Source organism: Pholcus phalangioides, unplaced genomic scaffold (genome assembly GCF_987345545.1).
Source record: "Pholcus phalangioides strain wild (caught in Gottingen) unplaced genomic scaffold, Ppha-v1.0 ptg000039l_1, whole genome shotgun sequence".
In the NCBI taxonomy this organism is placed as follows: Eukaryota; Metazoa; Arthropoda; class Arachnida; order Araneae; family Pholcidae; genus Pholcus; species Pholcus phalangioides.
The window spans coordinates 7,730,136-7,753,249 of NW_028301625.1; the positions used below are offsets into that span (position 1 = coordinate 7,730,136).

The window sequence follows — 23,114 nt, forward strand, 5'->3', positions numbered from 1 at the left end:
CGCCCCTGTAAAGATGCAGCCTCGTCACCTCATGCCTGCCACCGGCCCTGGAGATGGATAGGAGATAGAGATTGAGCCTACCCTTGAATTTAAAAAAAACTTTCGCAATATTCATTGTGATGAAAAGAAATCTGTTCACATTTCTGCATTTCATATATCAGATTTTTTCTCCGAAATCAATAAAATGAGTATCTGAGAAAGCTGTTGTGTCTGTTATCTTTGATATGTATTTCCCTCAAACCTTTCACTTAAGAAGGGAAACACAAGTTATATACATAAAAAGCTTATATGTGATGTAACAATGCCCTGCATAATGATAATCACCCATATATATATATATATATATACCAATATTACTCTCTGGACCCCAGTGTACTTTCTATAGCGTTAATATATTCTATCTATAACAATAAGTTTCACCAGTCCCTTTTATTATGATTATACAGGTGTTTCGCTGTATTTCATACCAGCTGAATACAATTTCTTTGCATGGGAAAAGAGAATGTTATTCTAACTTATCATCATCATCATTCTTTGGTGTCCCCAAATGTGAGAAAAGCTTATTCAATTTTGCCAATTACTCTGACTCCAAGTAGTCTAACACAACTTATGGATTATGCAGATGTGAAGAAGAGTTATTCTGTGGAAATTTCCCAGAAGTTTTGCGACAACATTGGGAGCTAGAGGCATGATAACTATTACCATTTTATTGAACCCCTATAAGTAGGATTAAATTATACCTGCAAGCAAAATAGGCCATATCTAGAACAAATTAGGAAGATGCTCCTATTCTCAGTATCCTTTTAATGGAAAAAAGGGGCAGAAGAGGTCTCATAGATATAGCCCGAAACTCAACATGAAGTTATTGAAAAATAACTTCATGGTTATTTTCAACCATGAAAATAACCATGGCCAGCTTGGCTTGTCTGCAGTCCTGCCTTGAATTCCATTGCCGAAAATTTTTATTTTCTATCCATTTTTTGACATATTCTTTTATGGTTGACATGGAAACAGGATAGAAGGGTTCAGATCCAGATAGCTTCAGGTTTGCCGCCTCTTTGGCTATCTGGTCTGCAAGTCATTTACCTTGAAATTTGCATGTCCAGGAACCCAGTAAAGGTTGATATTGTTGCTTAATACTGCCAAGTTATTCAGCATGTAGTGCAGTATTTGACACACAGTTGTTTGCTTGTGTTAAAAGACTTCTGACCAAACACATACAAGTCATTTAATTTTTTTTCTGATTTTAAAAGTGTAGATATGCAATTTTTTTAATCATATTATTTTTTGATGAGACCAGTGTTTGTGTTTCACAGGATAGGTTTCATTCGAAAATTTAAATACTAATTTTGTTGACACATCTGTTGCTGTGAAAAAGCTTTTGAGCACTTCTGTACACTAATAAATGTTTTAGGTTTTTAATAAATGTCTCTTATCTTTTTACGTGTTGGCAAATATTTTTGTGATTGTGTGAAAGTAAGGAACTGAAAACTGCCTTATTTTCCCCTGGTCTCTTTGGTTTTGAAGTGTTTTCAGTAATGTGTGATGGAGAACGGGCAACCCAAGTTGTCAAGTCAACCAGTCTCTTGGTCTACGGGCTACTTGAGATAGATCATTTGAGTATTGTCATGTGAGGAGGGTCTAACAAAAGCACAAATATTCCATCTTCTGCCACTTTAATTTTTCAGTTTGAAGATTGATGACAGCACAGAAAATATAACACATATACCTAAGAACACATACAATTCTTTCTGGTATGCATAACTTCATTATAAATTCCTCAGAGAAATATGTGCTAGTTGTATGTGCAGTTTAGTACGAGTAATAGTTAAAAAGCAGAATTGTGTGTGTGTTCTTTAACCCTTTAAGCAGCATTGACGAGATATCTTGTCTTCATAAGAGCCTCTTATTTTATCACTGAGAATCTCAGATATTTTGTCAAGTTGATTTCTCAATGGAAAACTTTTCCCTATACCCCTTAGTTTGCACCTGCTGAAAATCGAAAGAAAGCCTACTTCATTTAAAAAAGAAATCACATTTTGAAAGGAGGTTTAGTGATTTCTAATTGTTGTTTAAAGTGTTAAAAATAATCTGCAGTTTGGTGACTGATGTGCATTCGCTTTCTACTAATTTTTAATTAAACACAATATGTGTCTAACAAGGCAGCTGATCATGCTAGGGTTAGCACAGTATTTAATAATTTTGATATAATGATATGCAAATACAGAGCACCAAAATTATATTCTTACTAGCATGCATATTAAAGTATAATATGCCCATTTGATCTTATTGTTATAAATTTTCTTGCCATAAAGCAGGGCATGACAAATCCTTGGCTCCAGGTTGCCATGGCAACTAGAAAAATCTGCATTGGCATCTAAAATTTTCTTTATGTAATTATTCAATTGAAGTCTATGAACAACACAAAATTTTCTGATTTCATGACAGTGTGCATGAGTCGAAAAAAACCTATTTACAGGGTGTCTACCAACACAGGAAAGGCACGAAGTCCCAGAAAAGTCATGGAATCAGAAAAAGGCCACGGAAGTCCCAAAAAAGTCACAAAATTTAAGTGACGGTCATGGTTTTTTGATTCTCCAGAAATATTTTTTTTCGATTTTTCCCCCTAAAATCTAGGCTTTTGAAAAACTGTAGCATTCAATATTTCTTTTCTTCTCTCTTAGGTTTTATTCATTCTTTTTTTGCCCCTGAGGGATGGATGGGTGAGTAGCAACAGAAAAGAACAATGTCAATATGTAGCCACCTTACATTGGGGCAGACATATGGATGGGGCAAAAAAGCTATTTGTACTGGATGAACAAAAAAATAACTTTTCTTTCTTTGCTTGTCCGGACCTTTGAACATCTGTAATATTCCCCCTAATAAAGCAGTGTTCTCAAGATCACGTGATAATTCCTAGAGGAGGGGGTTCTCTTGGGAACAATATTGGTTTTTCGTTGAAAGGACATTATCTTCCCCCTCACATCGGGGAGCAAGGCTGTTGGAATTTTGGCGGGTCCGCAAGCCAGAGTTTTCACTGGGGGGCTCTATAGTAAATTTATAGCATGAAGAAGCAATGATTGTGATTGTCCTGGGCCTTAGGACTGCTGCCCTGTCAGCCTCATCCTTGTGGGGGACAGGTGAAAGGGCACTAATTTTTTCCCCTGCAAAAGAATTTTCTTTTAATTATCATCCATTTTTTATTTATTTATTCTGATCGCTTCTATCTTTACCGACTAGCTATAGCAAACAACGATATCATACAGTATACACATGCGACAGAACAACATCGGACTCGTTCGCCATTATTTGTATTGCAACATAACTTTTAGGCAGAATTTAAAGGAGTAGCACAGTGCTTTCAAAAGTGTGCGTTGGGGCTCCTAGGAGCGTCATGGAGCGCTCAAAATATGGATTTGTGCTGACAAAACCTATGCTTTAAAGTAGTTCTTTTATAGGGTGGAAAAACTGCCAAACTTCTTAGGAAGCCGCCGATGAATTACGCAATGGAGGCAGCTGACAAAAGAGAACCATTGGAATACGGTAACAAGCTTGCTAGACCAGAGGTCTTCAACCTTTTTCCAGTTGCGATCACTGCCTGTACCCATCATCAAAAGAAGAGAACTCTTACATCATGTTTGACATACGAATGCATGAAATCCGGATGATTTTAATAATTGAATGCAATTTTCACAAGGTGTTTAAATGAAACGATGATCAAGTGCTCGCGAGCATCAAATCGGACATGAGTATCAAGCACTCTGGGTGCTTTGGGGAGCACCATAGCACTCGCGAGCAATGGATTGAAGATGCCTTATCTAAAGCATGACACCTAAGCATGACGATAGAGCAAATAACAAGCGTCTAATATTGGATTTCAAAAAATGTGAATAGGAAAAGGAATATGTGAAATCCATCCTTCGAAAGGGCCCTTGGTTGGTCTAGTGCAGTGTTCCTCAACCGCCGGGCCCTGGCATCTGCCTAACTGGGCCGTGATTGGTTTATTGCTCCATTTTTACCCATTTATTTCCCATTAATTTTGTGTATACCCAGGCCTTCCAATCAAGGAAAAGAAATCAACCGTGCCACGGGATTCCAAAGACTGAGAAACACTGGTCTAGTGGCCCCGCATCTTTCAGTAAGGTCCCCTAAGCTGAGATCTTTGGCGGGCTCAGGCCAAATTTTTCACGGGCCCCATATAGTGAATTTATAGTGTGAAGAAACAAAAATTAGAATTATCTCATTTAGAGTCCCTCATCTCTCATTAGAGTACTGTGCTTCCCTCCGAATTGGAAAATCAGCTGGACGATGTTTGTAACCTTTAAGGATGGTTTCGGTTTTCGTATATAAGAAACGTTTCTTCTAATTTTTTTATTTTACCTGCGCCAATATGTTTTTTCTGCACTTGTTAATGCAATCGGTAAAGAAATAGGCTCATTCTATTAAAACAGCGTCTTCTTCTGATGCACATTCCTGTCTGGCGATGAGAGTTGATTCCGACGTCACACTGCCGATTTCGAAAGTGGGTGCCGATCGCTGAACCGACCGAACAAACTGCTCCATCAATCACACTTTGCACATTCAAGGTCATTCGGGTCTTTTGCTTGGTTTTGAGTTATTGCTATGTGTGCAGCGCAATGCTGCTGTTGTGCATATGGCTTAATATCGATCAATAGTGGGTTCAGTACTTTTGCATTCCCAAGACGCGTTTTCAACAAGTGCGGGTGCGCCCACGGAGCTTGCTTTGGAATGCTGGGTGACAAAGTATTTAGTTGCGGCCACAGTTTTGTCGGAGGTGGCGAAAAAACACTGATATGACAAAAACATTGATGAGGAGGGGTGGGGTCTAGGGTTGCCAGACGTCTGTATATACCACTCGCAAGGGCGTACGCAGGAGTGGATTGCATTGAATGTTCATGATAACCTGAGGGTTTAGATGATTTCGAAAAGTTGATTGAACCCATGGGTGGGGATAAGGGGGGGGGTGCAATGAAGAGAATCTCTCCCGATTAAAAAAAATTATTGGCGTAGGCAGAAGAGCAGAAGATGAACATTAGCCCCACCTTGTTAGGGAAACAACCTGTATCCACTTATGCTTTTGTGGGGGGATGGCTTATGTGGCTTGAGCCCTTAGCGTCCAGTTTCTATGGAGCATTGTATTTAAATCAACTTTAAATATAAACGTTTTTAAAAATTTGAAAAAATTCAGGCCTTTTTTGTTAACTTACTTCATTTCCCCTTTCATTAAGACCCTCTATTTTATCAACCCAAACCTCCTACGTGGTCGCTACTCACAATTTGGGAATAACTGATGTAAGAAAACAGTCCAGGATGGCTCATTTTGTCGAATGCAGGGCTCCCACTAATCCTATTTTTCCTACTTGATAAAATGTCCCACCTTGTCCTATGTTTCCTACTTTTTGGTAAAATGTCCCACTTTGTCTTACTTTTTTAACAAAATTGTGTCATCAAAATTTGTATAATTGATTTTAATTGAGAAGGGAATCGTGGACATAATGCCAAATAATACAAATGTAGTAGATTGCAATTAATGATTCTGCCAAAGCAGAAATTGTATTGTTTTAAGGTTATTTGGGGGTGGGGTGTATGTGGACCATTTGGTAGTTTAGTAATTTTTCATTTGCTTAAGTTTGAGGGATAGAAAAAAGGGAAGGATAAATAGAGTATTTATTAAAAACTTCTGCCTGGTTGAAAAGAAATAATTTTGTATTTACTACTTCATGGTCGTGGACAGTAACATTCATCATTCAAAATTATGGTGCACATTTTGTTGAAACAAGTTTGCATAACAAAGCAGTTGGGTACATAGACCTATTCTAGGTTTTGTGACTGCTTCGTTTGTCACAAGCAATTACACTGGCATTGACCACTAAAATTTAAACAAACCCTTTTTGAAAGGGATGGACAATGCAGTAAAACCATCTGGTCCCCCTTGACTTATTTATATCAACCTTGTGTAATTTACACATTTTGCTTTTGGAAGTGGTATTGAAAGAATGTCATTCTTAAAAAACTTACATATCTTCATAATTTGCCGTGTGTATTGTCGAAGAGAGTTGACAGACTAGACCATGGAAGACTCCCAAAAAAGAATGAAGAGCAGAAAAGACTTATCTGTGGTTGCTAAGACCCTATTTTATGCAAAAAAATTTTTTTTTGTAACCAAGACATTTCTGTCATTTTGCTTTGGTTTGAAGTTAGTCTTACAGGATACTAAAATAGTGTGCTATGAAAAAAAAAAAAATTCTAGGGATTTTTTAAAATTATGCCATGATTATGTTGTCTAAGGGGGGGTACCCTCCCCCCATCCTACTTTTTCTAATTTTTAGAGTGGGAGCCCTGCGAATGAGAAAAGGTCACAGAAAAGTCCTTGAAAAGTCACCAAATTGTGCTTTTGGTATTTGGTAGACACCCTGATTTAGGACCATTTCTCTTGAGCAAAAAGTTATTCTTGGCTCCAAAGCAATTTGGCTAGCACATAAATATTTTTTTGATTTGTCAAACCCTGCCATAAAGTTAGTCTCATATTGTTATCATATGCTCATGGATTAAAAGAGAAAAGTATACACCCTATACATTCTAGTCAAAGTATCTGTTTATAAATAGTAGAGGCAGGTTTATGACTTCTTTGCTTGCTGGCTGTTAGAATTTTGCCACCTTTCTCTCATTTCAATTTGATGTTTTGACCACAAAATTACACCACCTTGCGCTACTGACCGCTTAGGGACCCCTTCCTCCATAAATAGTGCCTCTGATGAATAGACATTTTAAAAATAATTGTACGAGCTCTTAGTGATTATAAAAAGTGGAAAATGAACCAAAATATTGATTACATCATTTATTATGATTAAAATTGGTTTTGTAAAAAAAAATCAAGTGACACCCATATTAATCAATAATAGTTTTTATAGTATAGAAATAGTGTGTGTAGGCAATAGCCTCTCTATCTCTATACTAAAAGTAATATACAGTGAAACCTTGATCCATAGCAATACTCTGTAGACCAAGAAAAATATCATTGTAGAGGAATTTATCGTTATATCAAGTATCGTTGTAGCAGGGAAGGTTTCATTGTAGAATAATCTTCTACATTACTATCTCTACATCGATATTACTATCTGGTCCGGATTCATAGTGTTAATATACTCTTTTTATATAATGATATGTTTATCCACTTTTATAATGATATGTTTCTCGTCCCTTATAACGAAGGACCATGTTTCTCTGGTCCCATTGATTATCGTTATGTAGGCTTTTCACTGTAGTATATTGAAGTTATAAATTGCACAAAATGCAAGTTATTAGAATTTGTACATACAAAGGGAGCAAAGAAAAGAATAGGTCTTTATATATCAACCTAATTCAAAGTGTGCTGTGGATGAAAACCGAAAAATTGGTTGTTACAACAGTTTTTGTTTCTACAATTCTTATTTTTCTTTTGTAATTAAGGCTTAAGTTTATTTGAATTTTTTAATGATAATTATTACTTAAACAACCATTGATCATTAGTTAACAAAAAAACAGTTACTCTGTATACTAATTATCAATAATAAGAGGATAATTAGGGCTATATAGTATGTACAAGGGTTTTGCGGTTTTCACCACAGTATTCGCTAGTAAATACCTAGTTTTTATCATGTCCTGGTAAAAACCCAACCCTGGATCATGCTAGTCCTTTTCCTGTAATAGTTTCCCACGCTTTAAATTCATGAATAATTTCAATTTGCCAGAATTAAAATTTCCCTTATTTTTTGCCATCATGACAAAAACAGGACTTCAAGCTAAACTTCCTTGGTCATGAATTGGAACATAATTGACACATTTAAAAGAGGTATCCATACTTAGATAAGACAACCATAATCTTTTTTATAGATTTGATTTAATAGAAATGAAAAAGGGGCAAATACAGTGCAAGCGCATCTGTCAGAGAATTAGAAAATAATGGGGGGAAGCAAACTCTAACATATATTCACATGCCATTTATATACGTCATTTTAAGAATTTCATCAGAAGAAGCAATTCAAATCATCAGAAAATGATGCAGCAGGACCTAAGGCCATCATTTTGAAGCAATGGGAGCAGTTTAAGGGTTTATTATAATCATAATACCAATATTTTTTGTTTATCCAGATTGTTTTTCCTCATGAAATAACTTTAATATATGAGCAAGATACTTTCCCTGTGTAAAACAATACTGAAAAGTTTTACATAGTCTTATTCGTCTTTTGAAAGTTTAATGTTTTTCAAAAGGGTTGTATCGAGAATTCATATCTCAAAATATTTAATATATTTTTTTCAGAAAATTAGTCTCAAAGATGTTGATTCTGCTCTCATGCGCAATCTATCTGATGACTATGGGAACAATTTATGGCATATATGTGCTGCTCAAAACCATATCCAATGTTTAGATTGGTTGTGTTCCCGGGGTCATCAACAAGCAGAAGCTTTGAAAGATGAAAATAAACATGGTTTCACTCCTGTAGCTCTTGCTGTAAAGGTATTTTTTTTACATTTTTTATATGTTAAGCACCAGGTAATAAACTTTTTACTGCGACCAAGTCTCCACACAGTTGAATTGCTTTGTTTGGTTATAAAAATTTGTTCCAGTAATTATTTTGCATGTAGAGTTGAGTAAATGTGTGTGTGATCCAGTAGAAAATTCCATTGTATAGAACAGGGGGGTGACCAACAACTGGCTTGTGATACAGCCCCACTAGGTGATTTTGTGTATGCAACCCCCCCCCCACTCTCACAAGAGAAAAATACTGTGTAGTAAATTAAATTTTTATCATTATTTGAGCTATTGGTTCCAACAGACTTCCTGATTAACAATTTTCTTACATTCATTATTTCTTGTGACGAAAGCATTTACTATGTTGCCTTTTCAGACACACAAATTGCTCAGTTTGTTATGGACATTTTTTAAATATATTTTTTCCCTCCACCTTATAGGGCAAGTTACCTGATGCTCTATATTTGTAGTTGAATACATATTTGATATTTTGCTCAAAGTGATGAAAGATTTTTGAAGTAGATGCCAACTCACAATGGGACCTCAAAACTTTAACCAAGACCCGAATAATTCCAAAAGGCAAAAATGTGTTATATTTGATGGTGGGGTTGATATTGTGCTATTGACCAAAGGAGTTATATACCCGAACATGGTGATTATTTGTGCTGAAAGCAGAGAAGCATTCATCTCTAAATTTCAACATGGCAGATTGGTAGCATTCTACATTTTACCATCTTTTTTGCATCCTTTCACATCTGCAGGTAATCTGCCTGTAAATCCAGGCGTAGCCCAAGCTCTGTCCCATGGGGAATATAAGCAATGTATCCTGGAGGGTTGAGCCACACTGAGGAGTCTGCTTGGACCATGCAAAGTCGATTCCTCTTATCTTAATACCATCACTTGTTTACCCATTCCAGACAACCTGGGAGCAGATGGTCAATGTGATCCATGTGACTGAAAAAATGCTTTGTCTGTAAAATTCAAACTACAAATGAATGGAATAATTTGCAGAATAAATTAAGTTTTGATGCATTGCATCTAGCTGAGAATGCAACCTGATAAACAATGAATATGTGTCAATTTATAAAGTAGAGGAATATAAAGCCCTCAGCAAAAGCTTTAACAACTGAATTGTCCATTGTTTCACCATATTACTTATTGCACCTCGGGGAACTTTGGGACAAGCATTATTTTCATATTTGAAATTATGTGGTGGGCCGAGTTTTCATGCTTTCATTATGTTCTTGATCTGGAATTGTTCACAACATTTATTAGCATGCGCAGAGGTGCTTAAATATATTCTGAGTGATGCTTCTGATTGTTGGTGCTTTTTTTTTTATACAGGGTGATTATAAAAAACTATCCCGACATATGGGCCCCTAACTATCATACCATTCACAGAAACTGAATGAAATTTTGGCATAAGGTATTTTGAGGTATGCGCTCAAGAATGATATGGAAAACAACAGTGTCACTCTAACAGTTACGGTTACAGTGAGAAAATTTCGAAAATATCAAATGGCAACACCAAGTTTTTTCTATTGGAATGCGATCTCCATACTGAAAAACACTAAATAGCATTGGAATGGCAACTGTAGCACGAAAATCCCCGGAGCTAGGCAAGGAAAAAGTAAAAAGGACTTTGCCGTGCACCAGAGCATTAATGTTCGTTTCATTCATCACACCGTTTCTTCGGCTGAGATCCCAGCCTAATTAGTCCTCCACAAGGTCATGTGGAAAATTTGTGAAACACAATAAAATGCTTTATTTTATGCTGCTTCTCTGTCCTTATTGGTTTTCCTCACTTTTAGCCTATCTACCGCCGGTGATTTTCATGCTAAAGTTGCCGTTCGAACGCTATTTAGTGTTTTTCAGTATGGAGATCGCATTCCAATACAAAAAACTTGGTGTTGCCATTTGATATTTTCGAAATTTTCTCACTGTAACCGTAACTGTTAGAGTGACACTGTTGTTTTCCATATCATTCTTGAGCGCATACATCAAAATACCTTATGCCAAAATTTCATTCAGTTTCTGTGAATGGTATGATAGTTAGGGGCCCATATGTCGGGATAGTTTTTTTATAATCACCCTGTATTTAATGATTATCATAACTTTGTGAAACCTCTTAAAACTTTGATTAACAAGTTATAACAAAAAAAAATAATTATCAATTCACAATTTTATAATGATTAATTTACAGTTTGAATTATTTATTTATGTTAATTAGGGAATTTTTTACACAAAAAAATTTAAAAATATTACATTTGATGGGGTAATATCAGGACATAGCTGTACGAATTTTGATAAATTTAGAAGTTTTTTTTTTATTTGTTGTGACCTTCTTTCATTTCTTCTGACCTTTGAATATGAAGTTAATTGTTTGCAGAAGGCAGAAAAATATTGGAAGCAGCCAAATGAAGAGGATAAATTTTGATACCCTTCTATATAAATTTGATAAAAGAAATTCCCGTACCCAAAAAATTGAAGGTGATTTATTTCTAGTCGACATGAAGAAATAGGTTTAATTTAATCTTAATTAAAATTCATGCAATTTTTGCCTATTTTTGTGTTTCAATAGTATGTAAATAAGTTAAGAATTTTCAATCTTTTACAACTTCTCATCACCTGTATATTGAAAAAAAAAACAGCCAAACAAAAGCTTAGAAGCTGCACTAATTGAATTTAGTAAATTTGTAGTTGATAGATATAGCTTAGATAACTCAAAACAAACAATGGCAATTTTTCTTGATATACGAAAATGTTTTGACAGCATCAATCTTAGTATATTGCTTGCCAAATGGCACACATATGGAATTGGAGGAACTACTCATAAATTATTTGCATCCTATTTTAATAATAGATCTTGATCTGTTAAGTGTGATAAATATGTTAGTAATCCAATGAATATGTATAGAGGAACTACTTTGAGGCCATTACTTTTTACTATTTATATTATTAATGTGATATGTGATTTCTGTAACCTTGAGCCAAAATTTTTTCTGCCAAAATAACCATGTTTGTGGATGACACTGTACTTCTTTATTCTGGGAATGATTATCAATCATTGAATCATACTATTAACAACAATTTAATCAAAGTCCGAAATTGGTTTCATTCAAATGATCTCAAAATAAATATTCTAAAAACAATAAATACATTATTTTCTCAAACCTCACTAATTTGGATTCTAATTATAATATCATTTTTTATAAAAAAAAACTCTTCATGATCTGTCATGTGCCTGTATTCCATTAGAACAAGTGAGCTCTATTAAATACCTAGGTATTGTTATGGATAGGAATTTTAAATGGAAGTCTCATGTAAAACATATCCAATCAAAACTTTGTTTTATATAGTTTATGAACTTTATTACCTGAAGCATTATCTAAGTACTAATTTTTTGTTTGGGGCAGTGACTACATCAGTACGTTGCGTCCATCATCCAGACCCAAAAGACCCAAAATAATTCAATTACTAACTGGCAATTACTCAACTCTGTCATTCAATCTCTACCGGCAACTTAACATAATCCCATTGTGGTATTTATATTTTTATAAATCGATTCTCCTACTTACTAAAAAACAACTCAGTCTTCCCCTTAATTTATCAAGGACATCAAATAGGTACAATAGCATTCTAAATATTCCCTTAATATATAAAACAGTGAAGAAAAATCACTTTACATACCTTATTCCGAAATTTTATAACAAACTACCACATGATATTATTTCTCCTTCCATACTGTTACTCAAAAAATGTTTAAAAAATTAACTTTTCTCAATAGCTAACATCAACGATCATTTTTGAAAAAAAGGGAAAACAAAAAAAACACAGAGCTCTATCAGACAGTGCTAAATTCAATTTTATCAATCTCTAAGTACACTCTCCCTGCTGTTTGCCTGCAATTGTCGAAGTCACTAAACAATTCCTGCATTATTCTAGCATTTCATATTCTTCATTCGCAATGTACACCGAAGAGCCAAAGAAACTGGTACACCTGCCTAATATTGTGTAGGGCCCCCCCAAGCACTCAGAAGTGCTGCAACACGACATGGCATGGACTCGACTAATGTCTGAAGTAGTTCTGGAGGTAATTGACACCATGGAATCCTGCAGGGTTGTCCATAAATCCGTAGGAGTAAGAGGGGGTGGAGATCTCTTCTGAACAGCACGTTGCAAGGCATCCCAGATATGTTCAATAATGTTCATGTCTGGGGATTTTGGTAACCAGCGGAAGTGTCTAAAGTCAGAAGAGTGTTCCTGGAGCCACTTTGTAGCAATTCTGGACGTGTGGGGTGTCGCATTGTCTTGCTGAAATTGTCCAAGTCCGTCGGAATGCACAATGGACATGAATGGGTGCAGGTGATCAGACAGGATGCTTACATACCTGTCATCTGTCAGAGTCGTATCTAGACGTATCAGGGGTCCCATATCACGCCAACTGCACACGTCCCATACCATCACAGAGCCTCCATCAGCTTGAACAGTCCCCTGGTGACATGTAGGGTCCATGGATTCATGAGGTTGTCTCCATACCCCGTACACGTCCATCAGCTCGAAGCAATTGGAACCGAGACTCGTTAGACCAGGCAACGTGTTTCCAGTCTTCAAAAGTCCAATGTCAGTGTTGTCGGGCCCAGGCGAGGCATAAAGCTTTGTGTTGTGCAGTCATCAAGGTTACATGAGTGGGCCTTCGGCTCCGAAAGCCCATATCGATGATGTTTCGTTGAATGGTTCACACGCTGACACTTGTTGATGGCCCAGCATTGAAATCTGCAGCAGTTTGCAGAAGGGTTGCACGCCTGTCACGTTTAATGATTCTCGTCAGTCGTCGTTGGTCCCTGCATGATCTTTTTCCGGCCGCAGCGATGTCGTAGATTTAATATTTTACCGGATTCCCGATATTCACGGTACACTCGTGAAATGGTCGTACATGAAAATCCAAATTTCATCGCTACCTCGGAGATGCTATGTCCCATTTCTCGTGTGCCGACTGTAACAAACTCACTTAAATCTCGATAACCTGCCATTGTAGCAGCAGTAACTGATCTAACAACTATGCCAGACACTTGTTGTGTTATATAGGCGTTGCTGACCGCAGCGCCGTACTCTGATTGGTTCCATATCTCTTTATTTGCATACGCATGCCTGTACCAGTTTTTTTGGCTCTTCAGTTTATATGAAAGTATATTTGGAATGCTGTACTGTGTTCTAATTTTATAATAGTTCATAGATGCAGAATTATAATTTGAGTATTTCTCTTTTTTTCTTTCTTTTTTGTTTATTTATTTGTTCTGTCCTTGAAATTGCATTGTAATTATTCATGGATACTTCGTGGTCATCAGTACAGATCCACGGAATCTATTGATGAATTTTTTTTTCCACATTATTATGTACTATTTTGTCATGTTAAATAAACTTTTCAAATATATATATATATAGGGTGAGCAAAAAGTTTGTAGAAACTTCAAAAATTCATAAAAACCATAAAAATAACCAAAATAAAAAACAGTTCGCAGGGTTAGCATCACTAGGCCACGGGAATTTTTTAAGATGAAAAAAACTCAAAAATGGCCAATAGGTGGCACTGACATACACAAGTCAAAGAAAAGATACGCAAATAATGAACAGAATGCCTCCAAATTGTTTATTATAGCAGTATGTGTTCCACATGACCACCATCACAGGGGATAACATATTGCAGGTGAGTCTCACAAATTCAGCAATGGCAGAGTGCAGCAGGTCCGGGTATATACATGACACCTCTTGGCAGATTGCATCTTTCTGTTTCGACAGATTGGATGGACCGGATCGATACACCCAGAATTTCATATATCCCCATAACCAGAAGTCTGCTCGTGTCAAATCTGAGAACCGAGAAGGCCATGGGAACCTGCAATGCCTGCTAATGATTTTGTCTTCCCCGAACATCTGTATCAGGAATGCCTTGACCAGAGTAGCAGTGTGACTAGTTGCTCCATCTTGCATAAACATGATCACATCTCTTTCACGCAAACATGTCACGACCTACTCGCACAGAAGCATTAAATAATGCTACGCATTCACTGTAGCCGTTTTGCACCTATTTACTAGGCACTGTGTTTCAAAGAAGAAGGGTCCTATGATGAATGAACCTGTGAACTCCCCCCCCCCCCCTCCTCTACTGTCACTTTTGGGGAATGCAATGGTTTCTGTGTGTACTCGCGTGAATTAGATGTCGCCCAGATGCGACAGTTATGGGTATTAATGTCGCCATGAAGCGAAAAATGAGCTTCATTCATTTGTCCACAAGATGTTGAAGATGCAGGTGGGATTCTGTTTGATTTTGGATAAAGCTCACCTCGAAAATGTTTCCCTCTGTATGGTATCCACTGGTAAAAGTTTATGGCATGACTGCAATCTGTATGGGTACAGATCAACAATTCCATGACGAATATTGCTTACCAAGAATGGTGGTAAGACCAAATGTCTGGCAGCTTCATGAGCACTGCTGGTCCCTGCAGCTGATTCAAATGCTAATGCTTCCATTTTGGCTGCAATACACACGAACAAGCCTTCCTTAAACATGGTCGTCAGGCTCTTACACGATCCTCCAGCGTTCCAGTTTCCTCAAACCGCTGAACAACCTTTATGAGGCCTGTCGCTGTTAAAGGCCCTTTTCCAGTCGTCACATTCTTCTGAACTCTGAATTTACACAAGACAATGGTTGCTGATTCCTGGTTCATGTAAAACAACTTCACCAACAAACCTTTATCCTTTGCACTCAGCATCCTTGTTCACTTACACGGTTTTTAACAGTGAACTGGTTGTGAATTAAGGGCACAAGTTCTTATAACTGTCTCATTTGCATATTTCCACCAAATTCGATCATACCAGTGCCATCTATCGGTTGTTTTTGAGTTTTTTCCCTGTCTTAAAAAAATTCCTGTGACCTAGCGATGCTAACCCTGCTAACCGTTTTTATTTAGGTCATTTTTTTGGTTTTATGAATTTTTAGTTTCTATGGACTTTTTGCCCACCTTGTATATATATTATCCTATGTCTATTAGCATGGAAGTCTGCTCGCTGTTCAATGGCTTATACATAACACAATCAGTAAATCACAACTCTCACCATCTGGTGGTAGCCGATCTTTACTACACATCGCAGCTAAATATGGACAGGTTAGTAAAGTTATAAGCAATGATTTTTTCTGTTATGCATGAAAAAGCATGCATGATATTTATAAAACTTATCTATTGATCAACATTCTAGGTTTTAAGTTTTTTTAGTTTTTATGAAACTTGATGTAATCAGTATACAGTATACTTACCTGGTAGGGAAATTTTTACAGTGTAACTTTTCCAGTCAGCCGAGTTCTTGTTGCAAAACAATGTAAAACATTCTGTTTTGGAGTCACATGGCAAAAATCAATATTCCTTGAGACCCTGCCATGCTATCACCTTATGTGAGGTGATGTTAGATTTGTCTTACCAAGTTTTACAAGCGAGCAGTACAAGAATGTAGTAAAATGCTAGTAAAATATAATAAGCATAGGAGAAAATTATGGTGCAAAGTGCAAAAGTTTTTATTTCTTTCATTTAACACAATGTATTCATGTTAAAAAACTTGTGGCCATGACCATACAGATTCATATCCATTCAGACCTTATCTTAATTTTTCTGCCTCTATTTCTGTTTTGACTCAAAGTTTATTTCTTTGACTAGATTGCACACATACTTTTGTGAAAAATTGTATAGGATTGATTAAAATTACCAAAAAAATTCTGAGATTGTTTGAAAAAGTGTGAATATTAAAAACTTCAGCTAGCCGTCGTAAGATTGTGTGATTATTGAAAATGGTAGCCAATCATGATGGTTTTGCATTAAAAATGTCCAGATATGATTCCCACAATTGCACAGTGGTGGTTTGCTGAATATGACTTTTTGTGGTTTTCCAACTTTGAGGCAGAAATGCCAGTCAGCTACCCTTATGCTACCCCTTTAAAAAAGTCTTGCCATGGAAGTCAGCAAACTACCAACACAGATACACATTTATTGAAGTATTCAATCATTGACAACATGGAAGATAGATTGTACCTACTCTACAGATAACAAGCACAATGTGCTGAACACACATTGATATTGTTAGGTTTCACTAATACAATTCTAACACAACTTACCTATTTAGGGGTGAAATAGCAGTAAATTTCCAAAATGGTTTGTGAACAGTTAAGATAGAAAAACGTTGTTCACCTGGTGCTAAGGGAGGTTTCTTCTGTATAATAAGATTTAAGATATCAGCCAGAGGTGCCGACATGGAGAAAAAATTGGGAGAGCTGAAAGTGTTGCTGCTTGTCCCATATATGGGGTTGCTGTAATTTTGAAGTATATGACATCCATATTTGTTATGGGCAACTTTTTCTCAGCCGCCTTGTTGGTCATTTTGCCTGTTGTGGTGTTGTATTTGTATATATGGGACTCAAGCGCATACGCAAGAGAGACGAGGTGCATTGCATTGTTTTTCAAAAATTATTGAGGGGGGGGGGCTTTTCTTCCTACACGAAACCCTAACAGGGAAGTTATATTTAGAGTTGCTGCATATAAAAATAAACTACCTTTAGTGCAAACTACCATTTAATGAACAATGACCGCCATCTGTATGACTAATTTGGTATTAAAATAGAAAAGATATACGGGCAAACGAGATTCAGTAAATCAGTAAAGGCCCAAAAACAGCTCCCCTACAATGCACAAGCAAAACAGGCAAGGGGTTAAGGTCCTGTTTAAAATAAATGGCTTATGTACAGTCATTCAACAAGTAGCTGATAGCTGTCAGTGTTTCAGTTTTTTTTCTATATATCCACCTTCTAATTCCCACTCTATCCAATCAATATGTTTGCACCTTGAAAAATATCACAAAGTAAAGAAACTTCTTTGCAACATAGTAGAACAAGTTGAAGCCGTGCCTACCAACCTTATGTTGAAGTATGTTTCAACACTGTATTAAAAAAAACAGTTTCTTCTAATAAAAAAAAAAGAATGAAAAATTCTGATAGAGTGATAAAAATTCCTATCAATAGTTCATTCAAGAATAAAAGTACAGCACTGTATTGTGTATTGTATGTAAGTCTTTTCTCTTTGTTTTTGAGTAAAACTAATGTTTCAAGAATAAATTATTTTCCAAGTTACTGGTAATCAAACATGCCTCTGAGCCTTTCACTGCTGATTATTGAAACTGCTTTACTATAAATCTGCAAGATATATGTCATTCATTTGGACCTAATTATTCATAATAATAAAAATTTCAGCATATTTTACTGTAATTTTCTGTTAAACTAATTCTACAAGAATGATTGAGTGACAAGATTCTCCATAACCAATACAGTTATCAGTCATTTCAATTTTGTGACATTCCGAACCAGTTTTACTAAAAGTGGCCATTAGCCTGAACAAAAAAAACTATTTGACTTTTGTTGCATATAACCTTTTTTTAAACTTAAGTTACTCGCAAAGGATACATCATATTTAAAAGGCACTTTTTAAATCAATTTCATTAGAGAATTTATAACACTTTTTCAATAGCTATATGAAATATGCCACCATTGAATGAATGAGAGAAAGGATAAATCTATGAAAAAATCTAAGAAAAATATAATTTTTTTCAGGGTTTGTACAGTCCTTGAAAGTCTGAAAAAAAGTTCATTTTCATTCCTTAAAGTCAAATCAAAAAAATCATTGCAGTACTTGAGAAAAATTATAATCTTTTTCAAATGCTCTTATAAGTGCTTGATTTTTTTTTTTTCATTGTGAATTTCTTCCATCAATTTTTGTCTCCCTTCAAATAAATCCCTCTAAACCATATTCCACTGGGGCGAAAATGTGTCGAGCAACAATGATACATTGATTACGAGACAATGTTCAAAACAGGACATTGGTCACACATGCGTGAGGTATTTCTATGCATAAAAAAGATGTTACCTAAAATCTGCATCAAAACACTGCGCTTAAGATATTGCTTCAAAATATTTTAAACTATTGGATTAATGAATGTCAGTTGCATATATGTGGGCTGACAATATTTCTTCGATAAAAATGCAGGAAAATTGCCAACTATCACCAAAAATGATGCCATAGGTAGGCAAAGTTGCCAATTATTTCTAAAATTGCCAAAAAAACACCAAAGGCAGAAAACGAAGCACCATTGCATTGAAGCAGTAGATTTGAATGAATTCTATGGGGAAAAAATTTTAACATGACAATGTTTAAAGTCATAATTATCATAATATAACTCATATAACATAGGATTAGGAAAATAATTTTAATACTTGATTTCAGTAAAGAATAAAAATTTCAATAGGCTTTGTTGAAAATATATGGAAAATAATGGGAAATTTTTTCATGAAAAGTTGGGATGACGAAAATTACATGAAAATATGGGAAATGTCTCAGGAAATACAAAAGCCATATAGTCATCCTAGATATTAATTATATGCTTTCTGATTTTCTTTATCAAAGGCAAATTTTAATACTGTTTCAAACATAAAATGATTTCTTTTAATTGTCATTTGCATACTAAGGTTTTTTTTTTAAAAGCAATACCTTTAGAACTTGACATTGCCTACAAATTGAAATGAGAATTATAATTGTTTGAAAAAACTATGTCTTTAATAAATTAACATTTCTCTCTCAAACTTAAAATTAAAAATGAGTTAATGGTGAATATAAATTTAAAAAATTCAAGTAATGTCATTTTTAAAAAAAATCCTGATTTTTATCAACCGCGATATGAAAGTCTTTGAATTTTAAAATTTTGCCTGGAAAAGTGCTTGAATAGTCATTGAATTTTTTTACTTTCAAAGAGTATGAACCATGTTTTTATTTATTTATAAATAAAAATAGTGCTAGAACAGCCGAGTTACAAAAAATGATTTAAAATATGTGCCCGGCTATTTGTATAACAATCTGAATAGTGAGAAATTAAATTTTCTGAATGTTAATGCCAAAACTGATATTTGGCATTATCATCCAGAAAATTCAATTTCTCGGTATATTTCAGGCCAAAAAAATACCACTTTTTTATACAAGCTGAATATCTGAGCACAATAATCTGGCACAAAACACGTGAAAAAAAATACTAGTTTTTTTTTTGTAGCTGGGTTGGGTTTTTGACGTGAAAAGTGTCAAAAACAGGTTTAAACTGTCAAAAACATCAATGTATTAAAATATTTTTTTTGTCAAGTAGATATGTTGAACAACCGTAAACATTTTTATGCAAACTACTGTTTGAACAGGGTTCATAATTATTTTTGTAAAAACATTTCTCTGACTTTTCCTAGGTTTTCCAGTGATATTCTCAAAACAATTTCTGGTAATTTTTAATTGAAAATTAAAAAAAAATTATAATTATAAAATTTATACAGTATATATTAATTATAAAATTAATGTTTTAGTTATCAAAATGACATCATACTCGTAGATTATTGGTAAATTTTTTTATGCATGCATTTATGCATTTTTCCTCTCCCCTTTTCTGCAATATCACTGTCTGAAAACATTACCTTAAAAATTTTTCCAACATCCTTAAATTGTTATAGGATGAGTGGGACATCACTAATTTCAAAGTTGGTTTTGCTGCATCACAATTCTTTGCATTTTGCTTTTACACTCAGCACTCTAGAACCATTAGAACCATTCAGCAATTTAGGAAAGATTGAGATCCTTGAATACTCCTCTGATTTCACATGCTTGGCATGGCTCTGAATGGCGTATCTGTCCATGTTGCTGAAATTGAATGTTTTTCTCTAAAGCCAACACCATGCTTTAAACAGGTCATTTTTGACTGCTTCGATCCCCACTTAAGATTTTATGACAATTGTGATTATTTCCCAGGTCTGTTGTCAAAAATTTCCAGATTTTAGAGCAAAAGTGGGCTATTTTCTGTGATTTTCCTGACTTTTTAAAAAAAATTATTTTCCTCTCGACAATTCCAGGCTCTCTGGTTTTCCCTGAACTGTACGGCCCCTGTTTGAAATATTTATTTACTATATATAATTATTAAGTACAAAATATTGATTTTTTCGTCTGCACAAGATTGTATTCTGTTGTAAAATTAAATTCTACTACTTAGCATCCCATAAAAGCAATACATAAGTAATTTTACTCATACATTCACACTCAAAATATATCTTAGTACTAATCCAGAGTTTGAAAATGACTCAAAAAACAAAATATCTCTCTTGATTAAAGGTGAGGTGGCAAGACTGGTCAAAGCATTGCCAGTTTCGCAAGTCAAGACGTAGTATTAATTGCAAAAACTATTGCATTTAGGAATTCCCATCTGCTAAATCATAGTATTAGATATTGTTGCACTAAGAATAAGAACTGGTGTGGGGAAAGTGGTTTCATCAGCTTTCATATCCAATCAGCACAGATGAGCATATGCTAATTTTGTTATGCTGCCCAATTCAATGTCATTTTACATGTTCCTGGTTGCTGACGCCTTTAATTTGTATTTGGTTGCAATGTTATTTCCAATAAGAATGTTGTTTAAATACCTGAAATTTTCAATGTAATTTAATAATAACAAAAATCAACATTGGAAATAACGTTCTTCTTGTATTTTTCTGTGTATTCATTTTTAAACGTGTCAATTGTGTTAGAATTTACTACCCTCAGGGGTAAGCTATTCCATTAATTAACAACCCTGTTAAAGAAGTTTCCTGTGACACCACAACCTAGGGTTGTCCCTTATCAATCAATATTGGTGTCCCCTTGTTGAAGTAGCCGATTGATGGTGTATTAATAACTCATGGAAATGGATTACCTTTTTTTGGTTTGATAATATGATTAAATAATCGCCGTTTGGGTTTACTCAAAATTCCAAAACGAACACGGCTATACGGGTTTCAGAACTATATGAAGTTCCTTCATCAGTAGCAGAAACAAAGAAGAAAGAAAATATTGAAAAAACTTCTTATAGCGGGAGTTACTCGCTGTTGTAGACAAGAGTCAAATTCAAAAATCAATCAATTTTTTCAATATTTGCTTTCTTCTTTGTTTCTGCTACTGATGAAGAAACTTCATATAGTTCTGAAACGTGTATAGCCGTGTTCATTTTGGAATTTTGGGTAAACCCAAACGTCGGTTATTTAATCGTATTAATAACTCATGGTCCATCGTATCATTTCCATCGAAAAAAAAGTTTTAAAAACTTCAATCATACTCCTGACACCTGCACTGTTTCAATGTAAACATATTCAGAAAATCTCTCTTAATCGCTCAAACCCGGTGTGCCAACAAGAGCATGCATGGCTCTTCTCTGCACCAGCTCAACCAAGTCCATGTCCCTTTGTAGGTATGGTCTCCAAAACCATATGGCATACTATCATCCAGGACAAACTAACCCCTGAAAAGTGGAAGGATCACTTTAAGAGAATGTGAAGACGACACCTTTTTAAGAATTAAACTGAGCATTCTATTTGCTTTTCGACTTGCAGATCAATGTTCAGAAAACCATATCTGCTCATCAATAATAATTCCAAAATCAGTGATCCTATTTGCATCCGGAATAATATTGCCATTTAACTCGTAAGCGAAACGTGAGTTGTTCAAACCAAAATTAGCAACCATGCACTTGTCAATGCAAGCAATGGGCAAGTCATGTTCCATTGATTTGCCCATACTACAGTCATATTCAAGTTCGTCTGGTGTAACTCCCTATCACTTGGATTCCTGACTACCCCCATTAGCTTCACATTATGTTTGAATTTGCTAACAATTCCACTGATACCCTGATCAAGTTTATTGATGAAAGTGAAAAAAGCTATGGAACCAAGGACGCTTTCTTAAGAAAATGCCCAGTATTTATATTTTTAATATCAATTTGTATACATTTTATTCCTATGTGCTCATTTTCTATAATCCAACAAATGTAAATTCATGGTATATTTTTGCAACAGTTACTTTTATTCCTGTGAAATCTGAATTAAATCACTATGTATTTACAGGAAACTAGTGTCCAATGGCTTTTGAGCTATATGAATTCTCAAGATATGAATGTTAATAGCTCCGATTCCGAAGGAAACACAGCTTTACATTTGGCTGCCAAACATGGACATATCAACTGTGTCAAGGTAAATTCTGATGCTGTTAAATAACTTAATTGCCATTAAAAAATTTCTTTCTTACTCTTTCAACAGTTAATACATAGCACATTGCTTAATATGATTACGTATTTGATTACAGTAACTGATTTATAACTATATCTGAAACAAACCCAGAAGCGAATAAGATGATCATATTTCTATGTTGTACGAAAAACAGGACAGGTTAATGAATGTAAAATGTTCAACTGTACCACTACATTCCACTGACTCATTTTCATTATTTTTTTTAATCATACTGTTCTAAAATCTAGATATTTTTTCCCCATTAAACTAAGATCCTTTTGTTGTTTTTTTTTATTCAACAATTATACAAATACAGTGCCACAGCAGGCAAAATGCTCAACTAGGTAGCTGAGAAAAAGATGTCAATAACAAATATGGATGTCATATATTTCTACAATACTGCAACCCAATTAAAAATGCAATTATAAA

At 35.0% G+C, this 23,114-nt stretch overlaps 1 protein-coding gene across 2 annotated transcripts in view; it reads left to right on the top strand.

Annotated features, from left to right (window-relative positions):
• The window catches only part of LOC149065527 (uncharacterized), a 148,179-nt gene that overhangs the window by 72,817 nt on the left and 52,248 nt on the right, over positions 1-23,114 (top strand). For both annotated transcript variants that reach the window (XM_089253422.1, XM_089253421.1), the window contains 3 exons: positions 8,321-8,518; positions 15,586-15,699; positions 22,524-22,649. In XM_089253422.1, coding sequence (XP_089109548.1) covers positions 8,321-8,518; positions 15,586-15,699; positions 22,524-22,649 — 438 coding nt within the window. The remainder of the gene's footprint in view (positions 1-8,320; positions 8,519-15,585; positions 15,700-22,523; positions 22,650-23,114) is intronic.